The 24,716-nt window shown below is 38.3% G+C and overlaps 1 protein-coding gene across 9 annotated transcripts in view; it reads left to right on the top strand.

Moving 5' to 3' along the window:
- Positions 1 to 24,716, top strand: part of Lcor (ligand dependent nuclear receptor corepressor) — a 114,391-nt gene that overhangs the window by 74,940 nt on the left and 14,735 nt on the right. Inside the window, exon 7 of one of the 9 annotated variants that reach the window (XM_035441836.1) lies at positions 1,930 to 11,368. The exons of the other annotated variants lie outside the window; for them this stretch is intronic. Coding sequence (XP_035297727.1) covers positions 1,930 to 2,899 — 970 coding nt within the window. The 3' untranslated portion in view covers positions 2,900 to 11,368. Of the gene's footprint in view, positions 1 to 1,929; positions 11,369 to 24,716 lie in introns of those variants that run through there. 9 annotated transcript variants of the gene reach the window in all.

The raw sequence follows: 24,716 nt of genomic DNA, 5'->3' as shown, positions 1-24,716 counted from the left end.
CTTTCAAACTGAAAGTAATTGCCTATTTTCTCCTAAATTCCATTAACTTCCTTCCCTCCCACTCTATTTAGTCTAAAACACTACTCTCTTCTCTTATGGTTTAATATAAGCTCTTTTTAGAATTCCCTTGTGTGTATTCTAAATATAATCCAGCATGATCCCAAGTTATCTGGGTCCCTTTTCAACACCAAAAACACTTGAATTGTGTAAGAGCGTTCCTAGTAGAAGCCCAAGCAGTTTCCGTAAATAAATCCCTTGTTGAAGATTTACCTTAAATCTGGCTGCCAGATTCGTGTACTGTATTGTTTAAGCTGCCGTGTTCATTCCTCTGAGTGGGAGATATTTTCTACTTGGTTTTGTTTCATGGTAGATAAATTCATCAGCAATACTGCCTGTCTTTCAATTGAATATTCAGTGTTACTGTGTTGATGGTGGCAATGGTTGTAAAATCTGGGGGAATGTAGTTTATCATTCATTTCTGTAAAATTCCAATTTTGGGCTTCACTGATGGAATCATTCCTCTTAGGAATGCGGTGCCAGCTACCAGTCTTAAAATCAATAATCTTTCTCTGTTACAAAAATTAAAATTTTATGAATTAGGGACCAGGGAGATGGCTCAGTTGCAGAAGAGCCTGCCACACACACATGAAAATTCTCTAAAACCTCGGTGAGGGCTACACAACCTCATGAAAGTGCTGAGAACTATAGACTCATATGCTTCATTTTATTTTTAGTGTTTTGGGGATTTTTGTTTGTTTGTTTTCTGAGACAAGTCTCTCGATGTAGTCCTGGCTGCCCTGGAGCTCACCCACATTTTGTATCTCTATCACCCACAGGTGGCAGAGCTACCAACTTGTCTGTAACCCCATATCAGGGGAGGAGGGAGTGGGCAGAGACAGAAGGATCCCTGGAGGTCATTGGTCAGCCGTCTGCTGAATCAGTGAGCTCCAGGTTCATTGAGGGGGTAGGGATCGAAGGATGACCAAGGAAGGAAGACACCTGACACATACAACACCCTAAAACAACAACAAAATCTTATGAGTTAACTTTATAAGTAATTGACTTTTAAACATTTCAGCATGAACATATGGTATTTTAAGGAAAAAGATTGTTTTTTAAAAGGAGATTGCTACCCAGTTACTTATACTTCTGGCTATACTGGCTCTGAATACAAAATAACAAAATTTGGGGTAAAATAAAAAGTTACTTTGTGGAAGTGTGGTACTTGTGTCTGAAGAAATGTGGTAAGTTATCAACTTTGCTTGACATCCTCCCTCACCTTGGGACTGGTTGCTGTATATAGGTTTTTCCCAAGCAGTACAAGAAAAGACATTTGGAATTATTTAAATTTTAATGATAAACATTATCTTGTTTGTAGCATCATAGAGCAATTATCTGTGGGTTTCACCTGTGTGAATGCTGCCAGCTTTCTAGTTAGTTGTTATGAATATTGAGTACATTGCACTAAAATAAATAATTTGACTTACTCTTTTATTACTGTGCTTGTTTAGTGGTAACGTCACGTTGGTAAACAATTCTGTATAGATGATGGAGACACTAATGATTACTTTGTAATTAATGGTTCAGGTGCTATTTTCAAACAGTTGCGCGAAACTTTTTCTCCGAAAATTTGTGAACCCAACCAGAGACTGCCAACAGGTTTAATTTTTCTTTGCCCAAAAATTCCTGATTTTTTTGTTTGTTTTGTTTTGTTTTTTCTTTTTTTCCCTTTTTTCATTTTTGTGATCAAGTTTTTAAACTAACTGCCGAGACCATGTGTTTTTTTTTTTTTAATTTTAGAGAAAAATAAATAAATAACACAAAGTGATGTTACCCAAGCAAGGCCTTCTAATAAAGGAGTGGTCCCCTCACCCACCCCTCCCTTCCTGTGCAAGTCCTGCTCACATCAGTTTCCTTCCATCCAATTAGGCGACCTGGGAGACCCAGCCAGTACCGCCCAGATGGACTTCGGAGTGGTGATGGGGTATCCCCAAGAAGCTTACAGGATGGAACCAGGGAAGGTTTTGGACACTCCACATCACTCAAAGTTCCACTGGCTCGATCCCTGCAGATTAGTGAAGAACTACTGAGCAGAAACCAATTGTCCACAGCTGCCAGCCTTGGGCCATCTGGATTACAGAATCATGGACAGCACTTAATATTATCCAGGGAAGCCTCTTGGGCAAAACCTCATTACGAATTCAACCTCAACCGCATGAAGTTCAGGGGAAATGGTGCACTCAGCAACATCAGTGACCTTCCTTTTCTTGCAGAGAACTCTGCCTTTCCAAAAACGGCACATCAAACAAAACAAGATGGAAAAAGGGACATGAGTCATTCATCTCCTGTAGATTTAAAGATACCACAAGTCCGAGGAATGGATCTTTCTTGGGAGTCTCGCACTGGTGATCAGTACAGCTATAGCTCTTTGGTAATGGGTTCACAAACGGAGAGCGCGCTTAGTAAAAAATTAAGGGCTATTCTTCCAAAACAAAATAGAAAAAGCATATTAGATGCTGGACCTGATTCTTGGGGCTCAGATGCTGAGCAGTCTACCTCTGGACAGCCATATCCCACATCGGATCAAGAAGGAGACCCTGGCTCCAAGCAGCCTCGGAAGAAAAGAGGGCGTTACAGACAGTACAACAGTGAGATACTGGAGGAAGCAATCTCGGTGGTTATGAGTGGAAAAATGAGTGTTTCCAAAGCTCAGAGTATTTATGGGATTCCCCACAGTACACTGGAGTACAAAGTAAAGGAGAGGCTGGGCACTTTGAAAAACCCTCCAAAGAAAAAGATGAAATTAATGAGGTCGGAGGGGCCAGATGTTTCTGTAAAGATTGAATTAGATCCCCAGGGAGAGGCAGCACAAAGTGCAAATGAATCAAAAACTGAGTAGGAATACTGTAGAGTGCCAATTACTGTACAAACTGGGTGAGCACTACTGCGTCATTGTTCAGCTGTCACTGCTGCACCTGACTTCATTACTGTGACACTTGCTTTGCAGGTTTTGCATTGACTTGTGCACAGAGGTGAAAGGTGCATTCTGAATGTTGCATATTTTAAATTTCCATGTGCAGTATGGCTCGGAATATTGTTTGGCCTTTTGCATGTTTCTCTACACAGAGAATTGAGTTACCTCACAGAGACCAGATACATGGAAGTGGACTCCTTGCCTGTAGAGCCTGCATGCTTTTTTCTTTTCTTTTTTTCTTAATTTATGTTTGTCTTAAAAAAAAAAAAAAAAAGACGAAGAAGAAGGGAAAGAAGAAAAAAAGCCCCCTTTTAGAAATCACTTCTGTTAATACTGGGAGCTTTATCATTACAAATTGGAAAGCCATCTTACAAAAATTTTCACATTTTTCTTCTGTGATTCAACTAATTGAAGGGTTAAACTAAAACAAATGATGAACTTTTGAGTTTAAGAAATTTGGTTTCTTGATAAATACTTGGGTCATTTATAATTATACTTTATCATTTTCTTTTCATTATTAAATTTACCTACTAAATTAGCAATGTCTTAGTGCTCACCCAGAGGGGAGGCAGTGGAGATGTGCACACACTACCTTCAAAAGTGTTTCAGTTCATTGCTTAGAACACTACCTTTGCTGTAATTTCATTTGAGATTTTCTAAGGGTAGAATTTGCTCTCACCAACAAGTGAGATTATAGCCTTATCTCATGGAGGACGCGCTCCCTTCTTACTCAGGAGCAGTCAGGGTACATTTCATAAACAAAGGAGGATGCCTCGTTTTTTGCAAACCCTAGGTTTCTTTATATTTTTTCAGTGGTTTTATAGAAGTGGTCATGTACTAACCAACAACTGAGTATTGTTGCGGCCAGTAGTTTTAAGATATCCAAGCTGTGTTTATTGGGAATCAGAGAATAGACAAAGCAATGTATATTAGTAATTATGGCATAGATAAAATGATTCTTAGAATTTTCAACCTTGATAATTTCTACATAGATGAAGGATCTAACTTTTTGGTAAGAAAAAAAAAATATCACAACTCCAAGATAACCTAATGTGATTAGGTTGCATGTTTATTCTGTTAATAGTTCAGTTGGTAGTTTAGCTCACTGGAGTTTCTGTTTTTAACTAATTCAGATACTGCTATAAGATTGGGAGAGGTTGGATTTTTGATTTTAGTTAATTTTGCTTAGCTGAATATATGCCCCCCCCCCCCCCCCGTCCCCATTTTTATGGCATCCTACATAATATCCCCCTTTTGACTTTTTCTGGTTGTCTAGCACACATTTCAGGCCCTTTCTGATCATGTTTGTGTAAGCACTCCTTAAAGAAAGTCTTAAACTTTGTTTGAGATGGGCACATGAAATTGCAGTAATTTAAGTTTGGAAGATTTATTTTTGACAGATAATTGCAAGAATACTTGATAAGTAAAGCCAATGGAATTTAGTCTCTTACTACAATCAGATTAAAATTGCTATTTTGTGCAAAGTAAAATCCATGCCACTTATACCCACTATTCAAATCTTCTGAGACAGGTAATCAGGCCCTACTAAATTCTTAGTCAAACCCCCAAATCATTACCATTTCTGAGTAAAATAAAATAAGGATCCAGTGTTGATTAGGTTAACATTGGTTATTTCATGAGAACACTAACAACTTGAGAAGTGAGAAGTAGTAGGAAGAAGTCCAGACAGTCATTGGGCACAGATTTCCTGCCTGAAAACTTTGAACCCATTAATTCAATTAGGTAACAGATAGATTTCACTTGCAACCTGTGTGTTCAAAGGTTAGGCACACCATTGCTGCTGTTAAAATTAAAGCACTACTCCTTTTTGACATAGGTTGGGTGTGGATTCCTCTTTTGATTTGGTTATTTTGTAAAGCAATTTAATCAGGACGACACCTGTTTCTTCTTGGCTTTTTAGTCTCAACAAAGAGTTTGGTAGTATTAATGTGACTGCAATATTTCCTGGCCTAGCTGGAAGTTGCAATAAAAATACAATATGAGATTCATGATTTTCATCTGCAGTTGAAGGAAGTTGTGTGAGGTTTGCTGAAAGCAAAAGGCTAAGCATGTGAAGGAAAACCTCCTTTGTTCCCTCTCAGTTTGTTAGCACACAATTAATTGCAGGCATGGTTCCTTTTGCACAATGCTTGGGGTACTTAGTAGCCCAAAATTGTTGCAGAAAGATCCTTTGAGAAATTAATTTGTGCTTTTATTCCCTCTCAGAAAGACATCTTTAAAGGCCCATCTACAAATCTGGCCCTAAAAACTGAACTTTTGTACTTTTACTCTTCAGAGAGGTTTAATCCTTGTGGTAGTTTGTAGTGATGTATGAGTTGAGTTATGTAACCTTTGTCATTGTAGTGTAATGGGAGTGATCATTTTACTAACATAAATATTTTCTATGTGTGTTTCAGTGGATGACAATCGAGCAGCAGAAGAATGGTGTGCCTACCCTTTAATGCTGCAGTTTAAATAAGAGAACTTGTATTGTGTCATTTCAGACTGTAGGCTGAGAGTTGTAAATAGTGAAAATTGAGTACTTCTATTACTTGCTTTGGTTAGAAAGTGAATTTTAAAAACAAACCAAACTCTAAACTTCTCAGATTAAAGTCCTGAGACCTGAAGATTGTAATATTCATGTCTGTGAAGCTTTTTAACATTACACTTGAGATCAGTCATGACTTGATATTCAGGTAAATTTTCTTTTCCAAGAAGCTTTTAAATAAGCATATTTTCTCCAAAGGTTGGTTGGTTCACTGGTTCTTTCTTTCTTTCTTTCTTTCTTTCTTTCTTTCTTTCTTTCTTTCTTTGTTGTGTTGTTTTGTTTGTAGATTGTTTTAAAGCACTAATTGCATTACATTGGTAACTGCAATATAAAATAGCCATTATTGTTTTGTGAAGCATGGTTGAAATTAGATAGTGGTCCCTTTTAAAATTCATGAGCCTCTCGGGAAAAAAAAGACTTAAAAAAAAAAAGACAAAAGCTGCTGAATATTTCAAAAGATATATATTTTACCTTATTGTAGGTTTGTAAAGTTAGTTTGTAATATTCAGGTGCACTTTTAATGTTAAAGTTTGTGTTCAGAGTTCCACTATACTACATATTTCTTGGAGGTGGCTGTCAGTCTTCATACCACAGTGATCCCTTAATGTTTGATTTCTCTCTTGATTTGCCACTATGCTGTATGGCACTTTCAGTGTAGATATTCTAGTTTGGAGACGTCCTCATAAATGTGTGATCAGATTGGTCTACTTGCATGCTTAATTTCTGCTAATCAGAGTTTTGCATGGCCCAGACAACAGATGAACCATTTTTATGGTATGGGAAAGTATAGTTCACAAATGCCTGTCACAAAAGCTTTTTTTTCTTCATATTTTCCAGTAATATGAATGATGACATTATTTAAATTACATAACATTTGAACTAATGATAGAAAATAATATATTTAAAATAAATCCTTTCTTTTTAGTCAGAGAATGTTGGTATCACACAGTAGATAAGCTACAGTATTGTAAAATCAGAAAACACTAAACAGTTGTAGGAGAGGTACAATTGGGATGGTATTTTATCATTAGTATTCTTATTTCTGAGAGAGCAGAAACAGCAGGCATGACCCAGTAGTGTGTATTATTTTACTTTGTTCAGCAGGCTTTCAAATGACTGAATTATATTGTGATGAGCTATACACTATTCTGCTCCCCAAATACCATGAAGGACAGGTCTCTCTTTCAGGAAAAAAATATTTATATTTGTGTATAGTACTTTTTAATATAAGTTTGTTGTTATTCTGAAATTTAGGTGTTGCTTGATAAACCTTTGCTGCAGCAGATCATGAATATGAGCAAGGCTTTGTGTAATAGTAGGGTCCTTATGTGAAGTTAATTACTGTTAAGTTCTGGTGAGCAAGCTCAGAGGTGTGAAGTGTGTATTAGCTTTATTTGGTACAGTTTTACTTTACTATATTGAAGTGCTTTAGAACTCTGGTTATCTTATAAATCATTACCTCAACCAATTGGAATTTCTATTCCCTGTGTTTTAACTGTAATATGAGCTGTGTAGGATCAGATAGCAAAACATTAAGTGGCACAATGAGGTGTTTACTTCCCAACTTTCTGGAGAGAACTCTAAAATCAGGCTAAAAATGACTACCTGCTATGGCCCATATCCTAACTACCTTCTGTCAGTAGGCAGTACATGGCAACCTTTGAGCTGCTGGTGTGTTCTCTGCCTGCCCCAAGTAAGCACATGTTGCCAGACCTGGTTCTAAGCCTTTGTGATACTTTTACATTTTATTGTCCTATGATGGTGAAGCTTAGATTTATTTGGTTATTTTCATGAAACAAATGGTTAGTTCAGTGTCAGAACCTGAAATTATTTTGAGCCATCAAAACATATATGACGAATTAGTGTTACTTTATTTGAAAACTATTACATCCTAGTAGTTTTCATTTTGAAACATATTTTTGGTTCTGTAATTCTTTAACCAAATGCTTGAGGTTGTTTTCACATCTCCATTCTTGTGTGTGTTCAGGTTGCTGTCATTGGTGATAGAATATGACAATAGGTTGGATTGCCCCACCTAATACTTTATTAGCAGATTAAAGTTACAGGTTACATTTTAGCCTTCAGGAAGATGCCACACATTGTTTTTCTTGTTCCCTTTCCATTAGAATTAAATTTTCATTAATACTGTGGTCAATCCAGTATTATTCAAAGCTTGATGGCTTTAGCCAAATAGTCCATTTAGGAGACTATTGAATTATATAGGTCTTTGTTTTTTTTCTTTTTGGATTTGTTTTGTTTTTTTAAAATCTAATTGCTTTAAAAATATACTGAAAAAGAAAAGTATATATATATAATTGTGGTACAAGGAACACAGACCTCCATACTCTTTATTTTGGATTAATTCTGTCCTTGAGACTTGAAGACTTGTGAACATAGCGACAAGGGAAAGTAAGATGAAATTCTTTCCCTATCTATCCTCTTTTATTCCAACTCTCACATTTCGCCTTTTAAAGAAGCAAATATTAGCCCTATGGTAACACTGGCTGAGTGCAGTAAGTGTTAATAAAGGATTTTGGAACGGGCTGGGACATAGGATGGACAGGTGTAAACTTTAGAGAAAAGGATGAAGATTAGCTGCCCCCAGCTGTATTAGATAAACTAAGAGTGAGTCTCAAGGCACTGTATTAAAATTGGATCATGTGCATTTGATAGGAAAATTTCTTGCTTAGTTCGAAAATGAGAATTGAATCTAGTGTTTATTTGGCAGACAGTAAGCATGAGTTAATTTTACAACTCTTTGGGAGGTAATTTAAGATTTTCAGTTCATTTAGAGCTGTATTCATAAAAAGCATGAAAAGCAAGCACTTTTAGTAAACCATAGATCTATTGGATGTAGCAAATATTCATAATATTTAACCTTTATTGTTTGAATGTGAAAATGAACTCTTTACTCCTTGAACTGTCATTGAACAGGCTCAAGATACTCTCAACACTGGAAATGACCCTACACACATACCAAATAAATAATCTAAAGCAGTGAGACATTTGACGATTCATACCTCTTTAACTTCTTAGATTTGTCTTGAAAAACAGTTTGTGAACCTATAACCAGTATTAGTGCAGTCTTGGGTTCCTTGTTCTGCATAATTGCACCCTTTCTCAGGTATGTCCTGAAAACATAAATTTTTAAATCTCTTTGGAGATTAGAGTCTCAGTGGATAGTGTGTACGGGGTGGGGGTGGGGGTGGGGGTAGTTGGACACAGGATATTTACACAGTAGAGCAGGGATTTTTAACATTCAGTAGCCAAATAGAATTTCAGTCTAGAATATTTTTGCCCCCACAGAATGAACAAAATGATTCCTATTTGGTAAATAACCAGTGCTACACTCCTGAAAAGTCTTTCATCTGGGTGACTTTTTCCTGCCTGGTGGTTGGGTGTCTAGCAAACCTCGCTGTCATTAGGAAAGCACTTCCCCAAATGTTTGAAGTTCTAGAAAAGGGATAAGTCAGCACTTTTCTGTTGAAACACTAAAGTCTTAATTTATCTTCAGAGTCTTAGGTACTGTAAGTTTTAGGATGATTATTTTAAAAACCGTAACTACATGATATGGGGTCAAATCACATTTATATAAATAATCCTTATTTTAACAAATGACAATAACATTTTGTATCTTTCTAGTAATTCTAAGTAATTGTCTCATTTTCCCCATTTCATTTAAGCAATTCAGGCTTTGGAATTTGAGAGGAAGGGGGAAATTCCCCAAATGAAACATGTTATCAGACCATTTTAGAAGTATAAATCACTAAGGAAATGGGTTGAGATTTTCTCCCTTTTGAGTCTTCAGGGAATGAGCAGTATTTAGAATCTTTGGCTGAAATTCAAGCCTTTTTACTGTGTAAATTTTTAATACTAATTCACTCACATGCTTTTTACATCAGAGGACTGATACGGATCTTAATGGTTTTAAGTTGTGGAAGGGTATATTTCTAAAACCAAGGGGGGGGTGATTAACTAGGTTAGTATTACCAGCATTAGTGAGTTTAAGGAATCTTAGTATGTAATAGCGAAGTGTTTGATTAAAAGTCTAATCCTATATTGCTAGTCAAAATTAGTTACATTCTGATCTAGGAAAGATATAGTCCTTGGATATTGATACTCTGTGCTGTCAAAAAAAAAGCAGACCAGAAGAAACCTTTGTCCGACTCCCAATGTATGCTTGTTGTGATGGGATGTACACTTAACAGCGGCTTCTTGCTGCTTTGGGGGAAATGCATAAACTATACATTGGAGCGTTTGCGTATAATTCTTTATGACCTCCTCTTTAAACTGTCAGACATTGGTTTTTTATCAGTCCACACTGTTAAATAAAGCTAATGTTTTTAGAAAACCAACTTGTACACACTGTTTAAAAACCCTCAGGGACAGTTTTCACACTTTTCTCACTCAATTCAGGTACTTTGATGCTATTCTTAAACCTAACAGTGACTTGTATTTTTCTGTTTTGCTTTTATTTCAACGTGCTGGTAGCACATCTTTGATGAATGTCAACTTAAAAACTCAGTTCAGGTATCCAGGTATAACTCAGCCAAACAGATTTTAAAGCTGCGTAACTTTCCAGCACACGGTGCCTCACACTCTTATAGTGGCATTCTATAGATTCAGTTGTAACTACTGAGCAGATAATAGGGGGGTTCCTGTTGTGTATTTTTTTAAACACGCATACATGTATAGCCACCACATATACACTTATACTGTATATTTTTAAATGCCACTAATAGCCAGCACAATGAAAATAGATGACATTCCTAGCTGCTTCTGTAAACTGTAACAGATGCAGTTCCTCCTTGATGTGGCTCTTGTTTCTTCATCATAACTACTACTAAATTCAAGCACTGGTCCTTGGGTGTCTGACCTCTACATTCTTTTTATGCAATGTCTTCAGAGAATCTGTGCACTGGCCACTGTGATGGAACCATTGGGCCATAAGTGCTTTGAGTTTATCAGTAGTGATTCTGCCAAAGTTGGTATTTTAACATTAAGTTTTAAAATGTCAAAAAAAAAGAAAAATGAGCAGAGGTCTAGGTCTGCATACAGCAGGAAGTTTTTATCTCAGTGTATTTCACAGCCTCAGAGACCTCAGTGACAAGTTCCTTCTGATGGAGCTTGTCTTTTAAACCTTTGTTTGCCACAGTGCTGTCTGTGGTTAGCAAATAGTCATCCCTCTGCTTTAGTATTTGATATCTTACATCTAAAAGAAACTCTATTAAGCCCATAAGCCTTTGAAGACATGGAAAATGGCATTTTTTTTTTCCAGATTTCTAGAAGTTAAGTGTCATGCAACAAAACAGGAACCCCCTTTACTCTATGGACCTCATTTCAATATACTGTTTACAGTTTGACGGAATTGTATAATTTAATATTTCTCTTGTACTGTAGTTTATATTTATTTACAGATTTTTGTACTGCGTGATTTGAACTTTTTGTTCTTGCTATAATCATTTGTTTATGTAGTAGAGCACTTATGATCACAAATTAAGTTTTTGGGTTTGATTGCACTACATTAAATTTTTAAATGCAGTTCTGATTTTGACTGGACTAAAATAAGCTGTGTCTTAATGTATGTGATGAGTAATTAAATTTTAATCCATGTGGTTCCCCCTCTTTTTTCCTTTCTTTTGTGTTTTTTTTTTTTTTTTTAAACATTGTATGTCAGAAGCACTAGTTCTTTCGTGCATGTGTAAGACTTAATGGTTCCATTGTATTATTTGACCATTACATTTTGGAAAAACATTCCCAGCTGTAATGTTGTGTATGGTAGTTCTCACTGGATGCTAGACTTTAAAAACCACTATTCTTCTAATAAATTTTGTTGTGAAAACCTGTTTTTAAAGCTTGGTTTCTGCTGCTTACGGTTTCAGTGCTTTATAACAATGTACAAAAAGGGTAAAGTGAGTACTGTGAAGGGCACATGCCATCGTTGGTCATTCTTTGACTCTTTCCAGATGAAACCTTTTAGATTATTAGAAGAAATGCTGCTACAGAATTGTAGTTAAGTATTCTAGTGCAGACACTACCTTGTCCCCTGTGTCCTATTGACTTGATACTACTCCTGAACTACATCGGTTTTCTTTATTGAATTGTTTACTTAAAGACTTTTCAGCTAACCAAGATAGGTTGGGTTTCATAATGCTAGCTTCTGCTTACAGGTCAGGTTTTCACCAGGCGTTGGTGGCGCACACCTTTAAACCCAGCCCTTGGGAGGCAGAAGCAGGTGGATCTCTGTGAGTTCTAGGCCCGCTTGGTCTACAGAACAAGTTCTAGGACAGCCAGGACTACACAGAGAAACCCTGTCTTGAAAAACCAAACAAGGGAGAAAAAAAGGCTTTCATAATTAGAGTAAATCTTTACTAGGATTGGTTGCCAAAGCAGAAAGATTTAATAATTTGTTTGCTTTTGAGGCACAAATAGTGACTCATCATTGTCAGCCCTTACGATTGTTAACAGTACCTACAGTTGTTGGGAGGATGCTGATGACCATACTGAGGCGTTTGCAAGCTCTGGGTGTAAAGTTTTGTATTATAAGGTAGTTCCTATTATACAGGGTTAGAAGAGCTGAATTACAGACCTTAAAGATTAGAAATGTGAGCAAAATACTTCAGGAAGCTCTTTTCAACCCCACAATGTAATTAAGCAGAAATTTTATATTCATATATGGTCTTATGGTGCATCGTTGATCTATTAATGGCTTTATTGTCTGAGACAGATTGACTATATAACTGTCTTTTCAGTTTGGTGTTTGTAAAAATAAGGTTTTTGATTGGTGCAGATGTTTGTTGGCTTCATCTTCTTGTTCAGTTATGACATGTTTGTAGGATAAACCTAATTATGTGTAAATTTCAGGGCTATTGTCATTTTTTCCAATTTCCTCTTTAAACTGGTGGCCAGATCAGTGTAATAAGACTTCATCCAAATAGTTCATGTGAACTTCTGCTTCAGTGGCCTGCTTTCAAGTTTGTATTTGGCTTCTGAACTACTGTGGCCCAGCCTTCTAAACCAGAGTTTCTCTGATTTTGCTTATATTTGAGGCTTAGTTCAGGCCTGGTGACTTGATAGGTGTGGGAATTAGAGAAATTCTCTAATAACAGAACAAGAGTTGCATAAGGGAATCACAATGGAAACAGTGGTTTGACATATGCTGAGTTGTATTTTCTTCAAGACTGAATTTCTTCCACTAAACATTTACATTCAAATATAAGAGCACCCTAGATCACGTGATGCTAGGTGTTATGGTGAGTGAGGAACATTAGATAATTTCTCTTGTAATCAGAGTGCACAGCATCATTATTTGTTTCCAGAGGCAAGCACTGTACCAGAATTGTAGTTCAACTTAACAGGCTGTTGCACTTTCTGCTATGTGTACTTGAGTGAAATGTGCTATGTATTCAGACTGCGTTTACAGCAGAAGTAGAGTTGACTTTTGTGAATATTAGTGACAAAGTATTGTAAAGAAAAGAAGCATCCTGCAGCTTGAGTCAGTGATCACATAGGTTCCACAAAGTAAGGGGGTCAGAACTCTTTGGTGATTGGGGCTGAGCTTGAGGGTCAATGGTGAGTCTTTGCCTGCCATGCATTGGTTTCTCAGCTTGATGTGTGTGCAGTATAAAGAAAATATATAAGCCTGGCGTGGTGGTGCAAGTCTTTAGTTCCAGCACTCAGGAAGCAGAGGCAGGCAGATCTCTGTGAGTTTAAGGCCAGCTTGGTCTACAAAGCAAATTCCAGGACAGCCAGGGCAGTTACACAGAAAACGCTGTGTCTAAAAAACAACATTATGTATGTATGTATGTATGTGTGTATGTATGTATGTATGTATGCATGCCAAAAGAAAGCCCCTAAATCTTAGGTTCTGAGTCTGAGGGTTTTATAATCATTCAAGAATACTTTCTAGTGTTTATTGATTAGTACTTTATTTAAATGTTCAACACTTATTAGATCACTTGTGCTTTATCTGAACTAAGAGTGTTTGATTGGCTTTTGGGTTTCTTTTTTCCCAACTTTAAATCTTGTACAAACAATTTTTAATTAACTTTAATTAACAGATTTGAAATAAATACACAAATCTGTTTTAATGTGGGAAGTAAGTAGTAGCCCTTTATAGAATAATAAGGCGTTAGAAACCTGGTTACATCATTGAAGTATTTTCTCAATGAAAAAATATTAAAATAGATTTTGATATTGTTTTCAATATTTTGTGTTCAAAACTAGTCCACTATGTTTTTATTATGAACTGTCAGTGAACGAGATGGTACTTTTGCAAGAATCATCAAGCAGTCACTTTTTATTCTATTACTTTATCCTATTTATTTTTTTGTTACAGTTTGTCTATTGGGTTCAGACTAATTCCACCTTAAATGTTCAGACATAACATAGGCCTGGGGGGGGGGTCATAGGCTATATCCAGTTTTAGTTAAAATTGACCTTTTAAGAATATATAGAACTGGGTTCTGCTCCAGAGCACTGTGATAACTTACACATGTGGAACTTAAGCAGATTCTCTATTTTCAAAGTGTCTTGCAGGACCCCAGACTGCCTCCACCTTTAATTTGTAAAGTATTTAAGCCAGGTGTAGTAGCATAGTCCTTAACTCTAGTACTTAGGAGGCAGGAGGATCTCAAAATGTGGGAAAATTGTCATCCTAGCCAATTTTTTCCATTTTATTTATGTTTATGTCTGTTCATCACTCGCTTGTTGTGGAGGCCGGAGGAGGGCATGTGATTTGAAACTGGAGTTAGAAAGATTTGTAAGCTGCTGTGTGAGTGCTAGGAAATGAACCAAGGTCTCAAGAAGAGCCGCCAGTGCTCTTAATCCATTCCCTCCCTCCCTCCCTCCCTCCCTCCCTCCCTCCCTCCCTCCCTCCTTTTTCTCCTTGTGCATTGTTTTGACTCCATGTATATCCATATAAGGATGTCAGATCCCCTGGAGCTGGAGTTACAGACAGTTGAGAGCTGCATTGTAGATGCTGGGGAGTGAACCCAGGTCCTCTAGAAGAGTAGCCAGTGCTTTTAATTGCTGAGTCATCTGTCCAGCCCCCTAACCATTTTTTCAAGCACACAGTTAAGTACCTTCTTAGTGTACAATCACAAGAGACTTCGTTAACTTGCTAATTGTGATTCTTGGTACCATTCTAATCTTTCATTCTTGAAGTGAAAATATGAATGTTGGGGACTTGAAGAGATTTTAGTTTTGTTCATAAAATAAATAGCCCTTAACCCAATTCCAAGTCTTTACACTTATCTCTACTACTGTAATATAATCTAAAATGAGAATGAGGGATTTTTACCATTAGATTCAGCTCAACTAATTAAATTTCAATATCAGTTTGATTCGAGCAAGCATGCCAATTAAGGAAGTTAATAATACTTATTATTAAAAGCACGGGACTTGGATGCAGAACAGAAATCATAAAGCCTTTTAAAGTCCCAATAAACCTGAGTAGGTAGGAAAAGAAGAGGTATCCAAGTCTCACAAACAGAATTTGATGGGCCCAGTTTTAAAATTCTAGCCTTCTATTCTAGTGCTACACAGTTGTGTTTGTTTTGTTTTGTTGTTTCTTACGTTTCAGCAATGGATGCTATACAGTTTTAACAAATTGCAAAGCCAGTGTCTGCCCTCTGTTAAAAAAGGGCTATAGTTCCTGGTATGTCTAGGTGCTATGGACAACTAGACCCTGCATGTAAAATAGCACTAAGGCAGACTCTTACTGGGCACATACAAGTGCCCAGTAAGTTAAAGCAAAAGTGAATTCCTAAAGGGGGGGGGGGTGTCATAATTTACTGTGAAATTAGGAGAAAATCAGATTGCTGTCTTGTGAAGGTCATTAGAATTTTGAAAATGAGGCAGTCTTGTTTATGTTAGACTGAGGCATGGGCAGTCTTGCTTTTTGTATTTGTTTTGTCTGTCAAGACAATTTGTTTTAACCCCTGATGAGGACTGTGATTGAAACCTGAAAAAGTGCTTTTCTGTATTTTGTGATACTGTTTTGGGAAGATGAAACCAGTCGTTCCTTGTTTCTTAAATAAACAGCAGCAAACTAAATCAAAATAGAACCAGTGTCAAAGTAGAAGTCAGTGATTTTAAAAGTGTATACTGAGCTAGAAAGATGACTCATCTGTTAAGGTACTGGCTACTTTTCCAGAGGACCAGAGTTCAATTCTCAGCCCCCACACAGCAGCTCACATCTGTAACTCCAGTCTCTGGATCTAATGCCCTCTTCTGACCCTACAGGCGAGCACACAAGAACTAATCTTTTTTATTATTTTATGCTAAGCATATTGTCTTAGTGTTCTATTGCTGTGAAGAGATACTATGGCCATGGCAACTCTGAGATAGCATTTAATTGGGCTAGCTTACAGTTTCAGAGGTTTAGTCCATTATCAGTATGGTGGGAAGCATGGCAGCGTGCAGGTGGATACCATACTGGAGAGATAGTTTAGCAGTGTGCATAGCAGTTCCTATCAAGTTGACTTAAGACACTTTTATAAGGAAGACCTGGTAGTGTAGTTTTTGTAGAAAGATACTGATTAAAAAATTAAAAGTAACCATGAGAACTGATGTTTTGATGTTAAGGACTAGACCATCTGTGTAGGTTAGAGTGTTTACAAGTAGAGCAACAAGTTAACATTAGCCTTTTGAAGATTGGTATCTTAGCTAGTGTGTGTGTGTGTGTGTGAGAGAGAGAGAGAGAGAGAGAGGGGGGGGAGGGAGGGAGGGAGGGAGGGAGGTATTAAAGGTCAGTACTATTCCATGAAAGTAGTGTTTCATGTATATCTGTGTAAATGGATTTGCATATTCAATGACCTAGTGCAACATTTCTTTGTCCTGGGTTAAAACTCCGATCCTGTAGTGACTTTTGAAAACCATTGTGAACATCTACTGTTACCCTAGTTGTCCAGAGTCTTATGGAGTCCTCTAGGATGTGCCTGTGTGCTTTATGAAAAACTTACATGTTTACTTTCTAACCTTCAAATTCCCCCCCTTTTCACGTTTTTCTTCTGTAAGTTGAGATATGAAAACTACATATTTATTTAATACCATATGAAGTTACTTGATAAATTTGTACATTATATAATATTCAAAACAGAGCAAGCATATACGCCTCCTCAAATGTTATGATTCCCTTTAGAAAACACCCCAAATCCTTCCTCTCTTTTAATACGTAGTACATTTCATTGTCTATATTTTCTGTACCATATGATGCCTGAATTCATTTCCCATATATGCTTGCAACTAAAACCCTGTTGTGCCTTGATTTGAATACCTTTTCTTTGGAAGCTCCTTCCTGTTCTCTCTGATTGTCTGTCACAAGTGCTCCTCCCCTTCAGTTTCATTGGGAAATATACTAGGACTACATAGTTAACTTTATTCTCTTGGTTTATTCATTACCTCGTGCATCCAGTGTGCTACCCTGCACTGTAATCACTGAAGTTACTAAGCAAGTTAGAAAGACCAGAGGTGTTGACCTATAGGAGCCTCACAGTCAAGGGGAGGAAATGGATTGAAAACTTAAGTTTAGGCATCAGTGCTGTTTAATAAAAGGTGAAGACAGAGTGAGAAAAGAGTTGTGATCACTGCCCACAGGGAAATGGGCTGAAGGGTAGAGTTGAAGCAATAGGAAGTCAGAAGATTCATAGATAAAACACAAGACAAGACCTGGTTTGGGCTTTGGAAAGAACAAACGTGAATAGTGGGAAGCAGCCCCTAAAATTGGTGACAGAGAACCTGGAAGGTGTTTTCTAAGAACAGCATCCTATGTAACTGAATTCAGTAGTGTGTATTGGAAGCAAGGGAAGCCATAGCAATGGTGATAAATATTTAATACGGCCTCTTCAGCTTTCTGTCTGCATGGATACATTTTGTCTTCCAATGTTTCTAAGTAAAACCAATATGAATCTACTAAGTTCACTCCTACACCATGATACCTTGCACAGCTTATACCATACCTCAGCAGTGGCCTTGGGTGTTTCTGAATAAAATCTGGTACAGGATAGCTATTAAAGGCTAGTAACTACAAGAACACCGAAGAGAAGAGAAAGTAGATGTGAAAACACTCAGGCTACGTGCAGTGTCATGAGCCTGTGGTCCAGCCTCTCAGACGAAGGCGGAAGTGCTTGAGCCCGAGAGTTCTAGACTAGCACAGGCTACATAGTAAGACCCCATCTCTCTTTTAATTTCTTTTTTTAATTAAAGATTTTATTTATTTATTTATTATGTATACAACATTCTGCTTCCATGTATATCTGTACACCAGAAGAGGGCACCAGATCTCATAACGGATGGTTGTGAGCCACCATGTGGTTGCTGGGAATTGAACTCAGGACCTTTGGAAGAGCAGTCAGTGCTCTTAACCTCTAAGCCATCTCTCCAGCCCCAGACCCCCATCTCTTAAGAAACTAAAATATGAACTTGGAGCAATGGCGGCAGTTAAGAATATGGGCTGTTCTCCTAGAGAATCTGGGTTCAATTCCCAGCACCCACACAACAGCTCACTGCCTCCTGCAAGTCCAGTCCCAGGGAATCCACCTCCCTCTTCTGGCCTCTGTGGGCACTAAGCATGCACTTGGTACACAGATATGCATGCAAATAACACCCACACACATACATTCTTTAAAAAGAAAACTAAAATATTTTGTTTTCCCCTATGCTTCAATTTTTGTTCACATTTCCTTTTTCCCTTATCGAACATTCATGAAATAAACAATTGAGAGTACCAAATCTTAGGCATCTTTAAATAATTATATAGGAATTATATATCATTCTGTCCATTTTTAGTAATTTACTGTATGCCATCAAAAGCCTTAAGCTTTAGGATATAGCACAGATGTGTGTAGTTCTAAAATTTAAATTTTCAAGAGTGGAAACTTAACTTCAAGAGAACATGAGAAAGTTAAAGAGATAGGAGGTCCCGACCATGGCAAAGGGCAGGACATCGCATAGTCATTTGGTCCAGTATATCATCTGCCGGTCGTCGTCTTCCTCTCACCAGAAAGATTATCTGTCAGAAGCTTGGCAGTTCATTTCTTGAGAGGAAACAGTTGTGTTGACCAGCTTGTCATGGAGTATGATGTCCTTTGGTTTTCTGTTTCTGTTGCCTCCCCCCACAGCTGTTTTAAGTGGACATCCCTCTATCCTCACTGTCATGCATTTCATTTGAGATTATGATTATTACAAAGGACGTGCATTTCCATTCATGGGACTGTGTTTGATGGTTGCTTCTTTAGCACTTGAGCCATGTCAGATATTTCAACAGTTGTCTCTTCACCACTCTTAAAGGAGCAGGCAACACTACAAAATTAGTTCTCCTTCTCTTGGGGAAGGAGCCATTTCTGTCTGTATTTTGCTTAAAGGGAGTTGTTTTTGTCCTGATGATTTAAATGGGGAATTAAAGGGTAGTTTCCCTAAAGAGCAGCATAGATTTAATTTTCATTTGAGAAGAAAGAAAAAGTAATAGTCTAGTCCCTGGCTTATCCTGTGTTCTCGTGTGATAGTGACCTTCCCATCGAGACTCCTAACGCTGTAGGGCTCAGGAACATGACTTCACAGCTCACGTCTGCCCTAGCCAGGGGTCTGTCTCTGCCTGAAATGTAAACTGGTTTATTTCCTGAAGTCTACTTCAGCATTTCCTAGGAGTTCTTGTTAGAACACTTAGTTTGTAATCTTACCAAGTTAGTGCTCAGTTCAGTCACTTAATGGTGTAACTTTCAGGAACTGTTGTTTTAAATTAATGCCATCTAGTCTAAAGTCTCATCTTTTATATCCTTTAAATTTCCTTTTGTCTAATCACCAAATGTAATATGTTTGATACTGCAATTTCTCAACTGGGATGATTGAGTTACAAGCAAACGTGAGTTTGGCAGGAAACACTTGAGAAGTAGTTTGTTGGAAATGTCCACTTTCTGGAAAGGGGTTGGCCCTTGCACTCTGCTCTTGTGCCACTTTGGCTCACACCTCCTTTTGCTCACCATTTGCCGATAGGCCTAAAGCATAAAGAGTAACCTTGAATCTTCTTTGTAGTTGTATTTTATTATAATGTAATAAGTGAGATTGACTGGTTAAAAATCAGAAAATTTAGAACCAAACAAAATTAATTAAAACAGGAGATTGAGTGTGTGTGTCTTAGGCTACTGCACATTGTTTAAGAGATCTGTTGTGGAAACAGCCTCATAGCAAGGATATACAACCCTGGAGGAGGGAGGCCAGCACGCTGCTGTACGTCTAACACCAGTCATTTCTCCCATTTCGACTATTAGTTTATAACAGATGACATTTGCTTTTCCCTGCTTTGAGCTCACTTGATTAGGAGCCCAGTAAATGGAGAGAAAGCAGTTACTAAGGATTTTTGGCCATTCATTTGGGATCACTGATTTCAGTCATTGTTATCCCCCATGTTGCCATTAGCAGTGGTGTCTCTCAGAGGGTCACTCCCACTGTGGGAAGAGATCAACCCGAGATTGATCCCCCACTACACAGTCACCATCTTTCATTGTTCTGACCCAACTTTCAGGATTGCTCTCTTTATCTAAAATTTTGTATAAAATGATACCATTTAGATTTCTACCACCTAGAAAACATGAATTAAACTGCTTGACTTCTTATTTTTCTGTCACTTTTGCTTGTACCTTAGTTCCTCTGTGTGTGTGTGTGTGTGTGTGTGTGTGTGTGTGTGTGTGTGTGTGTGTGTGTGTGATATGCACATGGCAGCCAGAACTCTGTATTGGGTATTCTCTAGTGCTCTTCACCTTTGTTTTTGAAACTCAGTCTCTCTAGAGCTCACCAATTCAAATAAAGCAGTGGTTCTCAACCTTCCTAACGCTGTTGTGGTGACTCCCAAATTATTTTTTTGCTACTTCATTATTATAATTTTGCTACTGTTAATGTATGATAATGTATCTGATATGTGACCCCTGACCCATAGGTTAAGAACTACCGACTACACTGTCTGGTCAGTTGACCCCACAGATCCTCCTGTCCTTACCTCCCCAGTCTGAGATTATAAGAACTCACCACGGGGTGCCCACTTCCATGCCCCATTCTCTGTGTGGGAGCTGGGGACCAGACTCAGGGCCTCATCTTGCATGGCAAGCATGTTACCAACTGAGCTTCACTTCTGACTTCTCCTGGCCAGTTCATGGTTGGAAAACTTGACTGTTAATGACTTGAAGGAACAGCTATACACAGTTTGATTGAGTAAAGAAAAACTTGCATACCCATTCCCACTTTGACTATACATAGTTCTATCATAGCCTTTGGATTGTCTCTTTGTTTAGACATGAAATATTCATAGATGTGAGTTAGTCACGGGCAAATGTGCTTTCCTTCTGTGCTATCAAAGCTTGCCCTCAAGGAGGGGGCATTCAGGTCAGTCACGGCTCAGGGGTTTCTGGGCCTTGTTCCTGAAGTACATGGTGTCTTCAGCAATAAGGACTTTCTCTAGGGAACAACCAGTGGCAACAGGATGGCTGTATGTTTTGGGGGTCTCCTGGACAGTCCTGGCCAACAGCTCAAAAGGGGCTTGTCCTGTCTGGTGTTGGGTTTTTGTTAAGTAGTCTTGGGTCTTGGAGGAAGAACTGTCAACCCAGATGAGAAAAGTTCATTAAAAACATGTATATATTAAAATTATACAAAATTATACATATATATTATAGTTTTTAAAGGTAAATAGTTAAATTCCCTGCGGCTTTTCCTGGCATCCTTATTATTTAACCTTCCTCCTTCTATATTTACCCACCCCCCTTAGGATAATCATTTTCCCATTTCCCCATCAGGTCACTTATCCCCACCTATCCCCCTCTCTATTGTTTCCCAACCCCCCTAAGCTGTCAGCAAACTCACCACACCCTGGAAAAGACTTAGGAGTGAGTACATGGGAAGCATCCTTTCCAGTTACCACCTAGCAAATGTACAGCTTGTGCACCTTGGTAGGGGACTATGGATACGTGTTTATGTTTTTCTTTAAAGACACAAGCCAAATTGAGTACTCTAGCCATAGTCAGCTCTGCTTAAAAAGCCTTCTTTCTCTCCATGTTCTCAGACTAACCTTTTCTTTGCCCAACCATAGTTCCCCTGTACTTAGTGTTGATCTTTTTTAGTCGAGAAAAATACTGTTTGGCCATCAGTGGTAGTGATTTGCCTACCCAGCAATCTTTGAGTGCTTAAGAGCTAGCTGCTGGTGAGAATGCCGGAACCTATTACTCCCAGGTTCTAGATCCTTACACTTGACATTTGGCTTCCTGCCACATTTTCATCTGTCCTTTACTGGAAAATAAGCATCAACTGCCCACCATTTATATTAACCACAGGAATGTACGTATTGCAATATTGACTAAATAGGAGAGTTCAGCTGTACCTAACCTCTGATCTAGAAAAACATCATTGAGTAAATCATTAAAGATAGGGTTGTGAAGCAACACATTGCTTTTAAACTGTGCCTTCTGCAGTTTTTATGGGTATTATCTTATCCTTTTACCACACCCTTCTGAATTAGGCATTGAGCTAAAGGTAGAAAGACTGGGTGATCAAGGCCATGCAGGCCATTTCTCACCAAGGAGATAAACCGAGGACTAATTCCAAGAGTTAGAAGTCTGGGTCCTTTGTCTTTTACAGCCTCTCTCCAGTTTACCAATCCCTGTGATCTCACTGTGCTTTGGTGGTAGTATTCAAGTATTTCTGCTTGATAAATAACTATTACAGGAAGGACTCCTGCAGAAGTAACATGTGATTTCAACATTACATGAAGTCAGGCAGATGATTGCAAAGTTTGTGAAATATTTACCTGTAAAGATCATATTTAGTCAGGTGTCAAGAACATAATATGATATGTATTAATCACTGAACCAAAATACCTTGTTTTTCCAGTGTTAGAGTGAGGAAATCGTCTGCAAGACAGAATCTCTCTGCTCTGGCTTCACTGCTAGTTGCCCAGGAACGTTAGGGTGAGCGCTCTGTTTGGGCTCTGTTAAAGATGCAGGACTACTCAAATAATGTCAAGTAAAGGTAGAACTAGACTATTTAAAACAGACTGACACTATTTTTAAATGCCAAACACAAAAAAATGCAGCAATATAATTATCAGGAAGTTAAGATTAAAAATTAAATAGCCAAATCCTAAGAAATTAAAAATCATCTAAATTTAGTTCCCCTTAAAAGAAACATTTTAGAGGGGAAAAATAAGTAGTAATTTGGAGACACAGCCAAAAGTGATTTTATGACTGTAGTTGTAAAGTTAGCCATTTGATGATAGCTGGACAAAGGTTAGTTTGCAGGCTCTTGGCTCCAAGGACGCTACTGATGGGCTCCTGTCTATGCATCCAAATCACCTGTAGAACACATCAGATTCAGAGCCTTAAAACATCTCCACTACGCACATTATCACTTGGCATCCCCTACGGCTACTGTCATTCAGCTTCTGGGTCTTTGTCCTGATGGTCATGAATTACTGATTCTCAGAGAAGGTTCTGGCTCAAGAAACAAAGGTAGATGGGGAGGGAGATGTGTTAAGAGATAATGTGACTCTGAATGACTTACACAAAAATATTTTTTAAAAAATTGGGGGGGGGGGCAGAGCTGGCAAGATGGCTCAGCATATAAAAAGTATTTGCTACTGAGCCCGATGACCTGAGTTTAATTCCAGGGGCACACCTGTTTGGAAAGGCAAAACATACAAGTTTTGCCTTCTGACTTCTATATGTATGCTGTGCACACGTGCACATGAGCGTGCATACACACACACAATATAAATGAAATTAAAAATTTAGCTGGCCATGATAGCACATAACTGTAATCCCAATACTTATACAGTGGAGGCTGGAGAGTGTTGAGTAGCTTGAGGTTAATCTTAGCTACACAGAAAATTTCAGGCCCCCCTGGGAAACAAACAAAAACCTTGATTGCTTTTGCTGGAGTGTGCTTACATCCACAAGCCAAGCACGTAAGAGGCAGAGGCAGGAGGACCAAAGAGGATGGGTCCACGTTCCAGGCTCGCCAGGGCTATAGAGAGACCTTGTCCCAAAAAGTTACAGAGAAAGCAAACTTATTTAAGCCCCACTTTTGTTCACTCTCTCAATATACTGCTGTTTAGTCCCAGAATACAGATGAGGCAACTAAGGTTCAGAGAGATGAGATAACTTTCCTGTAACCCTATAAGTGTCAGAATAGGAGTAGATGGAATTGGATATCTCATTTTCCAGCTCCTGTGTCCTTTCCTATAACTCCAATACCAGTGGGACATGGGAAGACAGCTGATACAGGCTGTCTGCAGTAAGCTTTCCTAGGGAGGCATATCCTGCCTAGGAGGTAGATGTCAGAAGATGGTATCAACATCTGTTCAGCACACATGTATGCAGCTACATACATTTTCTCCATGTTCTGTTGTGTTTTATATACCATCAAATAATAGTCTCCTAAAGGCCTGCAAACCAAAGGGACAGAGAAGAGTGTATATATGGGAGAAGTTGTATCAGACTATCCATGTAGGCTCCGTAAAAGCTCTGCATCCAGAAGCACAGAGCAACTGTAAAGCCCCTTGGCCATCCCTGCAGGCAATGCCTGTGACTATCTTGAGTCTAGTATTGGCCTCTCTCTCCCACCACCTTGACCTTGGGGCTTAAGCTCTGAGAGTTTGTCCCAGAGAGCAGACAAATGCTTCACAGTATGGAGGCAGCTTTCGTGCAGAGCAGCTGTGTAAGCACTGAAGTGCTTACTGCTGATGTCCCAGGGAATTCCGTGTAGGCTAGAGTGACAGTGATACTTCCTGCCTGGCACCCGTCGAAGCTGGTACTTCACCATTCCTGTTTCTGCGTCACATCTGCCTCCTTACTTAGGTTGTCAGTCAGAACCTGCTTCTCATCCCACTGCCCAATGTACCCCAAATGCAGACATCCTTACTGCCGTTTGTGTCCTGTTCAGGATCACCATTAGTGGTCCTCCAGCCAGTTGCTCTTTTTGAGAAATCATCTCAAAGCCATTGAGTTCTCTAAATGCTTCTAAGATGATGTCTGTAATGTGATGTGTCTGAATGTTTGTCAGTGTTAATAGACTTAAACTAGTGGTTATTTCAACATGGTTGCCTAGGCCTACAGCAAAAGTACAGGTTGAGTATACCTTATCTAAAATATTTGGGGCCAAATACCTTTTGAATTTTGACTTTCTTTAGGTTTTGGAATGTTTGCATATATTTAA

The sequence above is a fragment of the Cricetulus griseus genome, chromosome 3 (assembly GCF_003668045.3).
Source record: "Cricetulus griseus strain 17A/GY chromosome 3, alternate assembly CriGri-PICRH-1.0, whole genome shotgun sequence".
In the NCBI taxonomy this organism is placed as follows: Eukaryota; Metazoa; Chordata; class Mammalia; order Rodentia; family Cricetidae; genus Cricetulus; species Cricetulus griseus.
The sequence above is the reverse complement of the archived record's forward strand: the minus strand, read 5'-3'. Positions and strand labels throughout refer to the sequence as shown.